Below are 5,367 nucleotides of genomic sequence, written 5' to 3'. Positions count from 1 at the left end.
AAGGTTTTGAGGGAAAGGAGCACACAGGACCTGGAACTATGCCAAAGATGTGCTGTTTTGTTCCAAAGGCAATGGCAAGAAGGCATTAAGAGTTTTAAGCAAGGAAGGGATGAGATGAAATGTATGTTTCATAAAGTTTACTCAGCTATGGAAAGTGGGCTTGGGAGGGTGAGAGTGACCCCGGGGAGACTGGGCGTTGGAGATCATCCCTGGCCCTCCTACAGCCCAGCTCTAGCCTCTGGCCCTGTCTTCAGCAGACAGCCTGGGTTGGCTGTTACCAGAAGCAGGAGCTATGGAAATTTTCCCAGTGTGCATGCTGAGAGGCCCAGGGCTGTAATAGACTTCCTAGCAAGAGAGAGTCTGAGCTCAAGCTGAGCTGAGTTAAAATGAAACAGATCACTTTGCAGCAGGACTTGTCAGAGCCTTTGATTGGGAACTGTAGCTGGTGAACCCTGGGGAAGGGCCTAGAATGTAGCGTGTTCTGTTTTGAAACTATGTTTTCCATTGTACGTTTTGCTATCAAGCTCAGTCTGAGAAACTGCTCCATTTTCTCTTTGCCTTTCTAGGGAATATATGCTAATGAGCGTGCTTAATTCTCTATCTTACAACCTCTGTTCAGGGAAGTGGAACACCATTCTGTTTGGTTACAGATGGGGAAACAGATGTGTTCAGGGTCTTGTGCCTGGGACCTTGCGGGAGATTGACAGTGAGTCTTGGTCACCAGGGAATCAGAGGGGCGTCCTGGAAGACTGTGGGCTGTCAGCTTCTTCCACTTCTCCTGTCCATGTCTTGCAGACAACACTGCCCTGTCCTGTCTACTTAGGGACATCGCCATTAGTGTCCACCTCTCCTGTCTCTCCTGATTGCTTTCTTTTCCTCATGATCTTTCTCTCTTTTTTTTTTTGAGCTGCAGTCTCACTCTGTTGCCCAGGCTAGAGTGCAATGGTGCGATCTCAGCTCACTGCAACCTCCACCTTCCCGGTTCAAGCGATTCTCCTGCCTCAGCCTCCCGAGTAGCTGGGATTACAGGCATGCACCACCACACACAGCTAATTTTTGCATTTTGAGTAGAGACGGGGTTTCACCATGTTGGCCAGGCTGGTCTCAAACTCGTGACCTGTCTGTCTCAGCCTCCCAAAGTGCTGGGATTACAGGTGTGAGCCGTTGGGCCCAGCCTTGTCATGATCTCTTATTGGTTTTGGGAGAAGTAAGAAGTTGATCCCTCCACTAAGAGCTTCAGTGCTATTTTTTCTTTTTTTTTCTCTCTTTCTTTCTTTTTTTTTTTTTTTGAGATGGAGTCTCTCTGTGTCGCCCAGGCTGGAGTACAATGGCACGATCTCAGCTCTCACTGTCCCTTCTATGAGAAGACGATGAGCCCAGCATTTTTGGCCCCCAGGTCTTTTTATGATGCTTCCAGCACAGCCCCCTGCAGGCCTCTGTCTTCCTGGCTCTACCATGAAGTGTCCGCTGCTGGGGTCACTCTGTTGGGTGCCATCCAAGTGGATGTGGTCATTTTGGTCCCTGCCCTGGCGTTCTAACCCCAGTGATGTGAAGAAAAAAGACCAGCAAAGAGAAGCAGCGTCACAAAACCTGTTTCAGCAGGTTATGTTTTTATTCTACATTATTGGTAAGACAGGGAACAGGGCCAAGACCTCCGCACTCCCCTGGGAAGGACAGTCAGGAGAATTAGATACATCTAACGTGGGCAGAGGACGGAGGTCAGATCTTCCTGGGAGGTGGCTGGAAAGACTTGGGCTTAAGCCACGGGAGCCAGGCCGACCTGGTTGTTTGCCCTGTCGAAGACAGTGAAGTACTGGCGGATGAAGACATCACCCAGGATCCAAAGCTCTCCAGATTCGGTGGGGACGTCCATGCCCTGGAAGCCGCTGGTGCAGCTGCCCTGGCTCTGGAGAAAAGGAGAATAAAAGTGGAGTTGAGACACCGATTCAGCCGTGACAGGCGCTGGGTGATAAACATCCAGGGCGCCCTGGTCCAGCTGCAAGGCACGTGCAAGGAGGAGCTTCCTGGCTCAGTGTCCAGGGACTCGGCTGTCGTTGGCCTGGAGTTGGCCTGTAGAAGCTGTCCACAGCACGATTGGTTTCTACGCATTATTGGACATTATCTGGCGTTTCTGGCAGGCACAGGAACCCTGACATCAGCATCAGAGCTAAGGGGCTTGGGGAGAATTCAGCTGGTAGGAAGGAGTGTGAAAACCCTGTCGATGTAGCCTTTTCTCATGATTATTGTGATCCCGACCAAGGGCAAACCGGAGAAGCTGTTAGCCTCTTGCCTCACTAAGTCACTGGTCTGCGACCTTGTCTACACGTCACCTGGGGAGCTTTGAACCCCTGTAGCTCCATCCCATTGCTCAGGCCTTGCCCTCTCCTAATGTAATCAGAATCAGTGGGGGAGCCCAGGCATCAGTGCTTCTTGTTGAGCAACATCAGTCCACTGGCAAAATCAGTTTTCCACCTGACGTTATAATAATAGAAGGGAGAGTTTTCCTGTGGCTCGTACAGCTAAAGATTTGCTACTTGATAGAGATGGTAGGAGTGTCGGAAGCCCTAACCTGTGGAAATGAGGATTTCCCTTTACCCAACCCTTGGTAGCTCAGTCTCACTTGGATGTGATCAGTCTCACCTGGTTAACCTAACCGCACTCTGAGGGTGGGGAAAGCTGCCATGTCTACATTTTGGATGAGAAAACTGAGGCTGAGATGAGTTGTGGCTTGCTGAGAATCAATGGGCTGGTAATTCAGACCCAGGAGTTGGACCCAGGGGTCCAAATAGAATCCTCTTTTCCCTCCATTAACCTTTGCTTCACTTGTTCCCTTAGGGGGCTGTATCCGAGTTCTTATTCCTGCATTTGTTTTTAATCTGTTCCTTCTCTCCGGAGCTGTCTGGGGCAGATGTTCGTCTGCCTCTGCCTCTCGGCTTCAGCTGGTGGAAGCGCACTTTCCCTCTGCAGAGGGGGGCTCTGTGGCCACATTGTGTGTGAGCCCCTCTAGTGGATGGTCCAGAGCCCCCTCACCTGCAGGATGTAGGCACTGGGTGGCAAAGGGTACTGGACTCCGTTGATGGTGAAGACGATGTCGGGCAGGCTGCTGATGGCTGAGCAGCTGACCACCATCTGGAAATAGTGAAGTGAGAAAAGTTGGAAGGGTTTTGGTCCCGTGTGCCTGGCACACCCACTATTTGAGTGTAGAACAGAGCCGTCGGGGGCTGGACTCACCTCGCCGTCTGAGTTCTCACTGGCTCCGATGTCGCTCTGGATGTTGGCAATGGGGCTGGTTGGGCCAGTCAGCAGAGAGGTGCCGGTGTCAACAATGGCCTGGCAGCCCTCAGCGCAGGCGATGGCCTCTCCGTTCATGGTGATGCTGAGGGCAAGAAGCAAGTGAAGGTCCCTGAGCCCTCAGGGGTACATCTCTCCAAGGGGGAACCAGGAGGTGACCCCAGACATTTCTTCCCCACCCATCCATTGGCCAGTGCGTGAAATTTCTGTTCCTCTCGTTTACACATTCATTCATCCTGCATTCATTTACGCAACAAATATTTTGCAAGTGCCCACTCTCTGCCAGGCATGGGAAACGCAAAGCTAAACGAGACAGCCTCACAGTTCCAGGCTGCAGGGAGCTCCCGGCCTGGCTGACAAGATAAGTTATGGTGGCAGAAGGGCAGGAAGATAACCCGGGCGTGCAGCAGGGAACAAAACAGGGTCCAGGGTGAGAGGCAGTGGAGGGAAGCAGCCAGGGGAGCAGACAGCCAGGGATTCCAGGCAGGTGAAGAGAGAAGGAGGACATCAACAGGGGACGGTATGCGGGGAGGGACAGAGACCAGAGGACTGGGGCAGGAATTGGAGGAACTGGTGAAATTCTAGCATGGCTGGGCAGACATGAGATGATCAATGTGTCCTGGTTTGCCTGGGATGGTCCCGGTTTTAGTACCGAAAGTCATTGTCCTGGGGAATTGTTCACTCTTGAGAAATGACTTCACGTAATTTCTTAGCCATTTTGCCCTACTTCTAGACTGAAAGTGACACATTTCCTCGAGTGGGAGGAGCATTGCTGGTTCCCAGTCCCCTTAAATTGAGATGTGTGGACAGGTGGTTGCCCAGCTTTCCCCAGGGATGCTGGTGGATTGTCCTGCCTCCGTGACTATTAGGACAGTGGCTATCTGACCCTTGCAGAGTCTCGGCTGCCCAGACAGCTCTTCCCTCGTCCACCCGGGACGTGTCTTTCTAGGGTTTCTCTGGCTGGGCCAACTTCTGCCTTCCCCCTGGAGTGTGCTCCCCTGTGTCAGCTCTCTCTGGGGGGATTCTGGAAACCTGGTTAGCTATGAATCCATAAGGAAATGGGATGTGGGGCCCAGGCCTGGATGCTGCCTGTCTGTGGCAGTCTCACCTGTCCACGGAGATCTGCCAGTAACCCTCGACAGAAACAGGAACCCAGTTCAGACTTCCAGTGTAGTAAGAAGAGTCAATGCCACCAAATATCACCACGCTGCCACTCTGGTCATCGCTGTGGAAAGTGAGGGAAGAAGACATGAATTTCTCTGTTCGTTCATTTGTGTGAACATCTGCTGTTGGCTCCTCAGAGGTACCCTTGATTGGGCACTTGGCAGGGCTGTCCTGGGGTGTGACAAATGTGGTTTCTTGTCCTCTTAGGCCAGGGCCCACGCAGTGGACACTGTCACTGTTATTTCCACTTACCATGAGGACACTGAGCCTGAGGGAGGTGAGGTCACCTGCCCAAGGTCACACAGCGGGGGAGTGGTGGAACTACGTTTGGAAGAACATGGGTCTTTTAGGTTGATGTGTGGTTTCCACCGTGGTACTCACTCTAGTTGCCATGGCGACCCCAGGGATGTGAATGAGTGACAGTGTCGGCTCTTAAGGACTTGATGGTGGAGATTTCTTGTTCTTAGCTGGGAGCAGTTTTGCCCCCAGGGCAATGTCTGGAGACATTTTGGATTGATTGGGTGGGGGTAGTGGATGCTACTGACATCTAATGTTTAGAGGCTGGGGATGCTGCCAAATGTCCTACAATGCATGGGACAGTCCCTGGCAAGGACTTATGCTGGTCTGAAATGTTAATAATGCCCAGATTGAGAGACTCAGATCTAGCTGGGAGATACAACGGCCCCACGTGAAATATTTAAGTGCTCGTAAAGGCAGATTCTATTTCAGAGCCACCTTGAACATCAACTGGCCAAGAGGAACACATGACAAAGAGCCTTCCTGTTGTAAATTGTAGGAGTCCTTGTTATTTCAATATTCATTTTCTAAATCTTTGCAGTTTCAGGGTAGATGCAGAACAAATGTAGATGGCAATAAGAAATTAGTCATCGGAGAACTGGCCATGTATAAAAC

At 51.4% G+C, this 5,367-nt stretch overlaps 1 protein-coding gene across 1 annotated transcript in view; it reads right to left on the bottom strand.

Annotated features, from left to right (window-relative positions):
* Positions 1–1,591: 1,591 nt before the first annotated feature.
* Positions 1,592–5,367, bottom strand: part of LOC105541093 (pepsin A) — a gene marked incomplete at its 5' end in the record, with an annotated part of 7,419 nt that continues 3,643 nt past the window's right edge. The window contains 4 exons of the mRNA XM_011981962.1: positions 1,592–1,906; positions 3,031–3,129; positions 3,232–3,376; positions 4,400–4,516. Coding sequence (XP_011837352.1) covers positions 1,757–1,906; positions 3,031–3,129; positions 3,232–3,376; positions 4,400–4,516 — 511 coding nt within the window. The remainder of the gene's footprint in view (positions 1,907–3,030; positions 3,130–3,231; positions 3,377–4,399; positions 4,517–5,367) is intronic.

The sequence above is a fragment of the Mandrillus leucophaeus genome, unplaced genomic scaffold (genome assembly GCF_000951045.1).
Source record: "Mandrillus leucophaeus isolate KB7577 unplaced genomic scaffold, Mleu.le_1.0 Scaffold2324, whole genome shotgun sequence".
Classification (NCBI taxonomy): Eukaryota; Metazoa; Chordata; class Mammalia; order Primates; family Cercopithecidae; genus Mandrillus; species Mandrillus leucophaeus.
The sequence above is the reverse complement of the archived record's forward strand: the minus strand, read 5'-3'. Positions and strand labels throughout refer to the sequence as shown.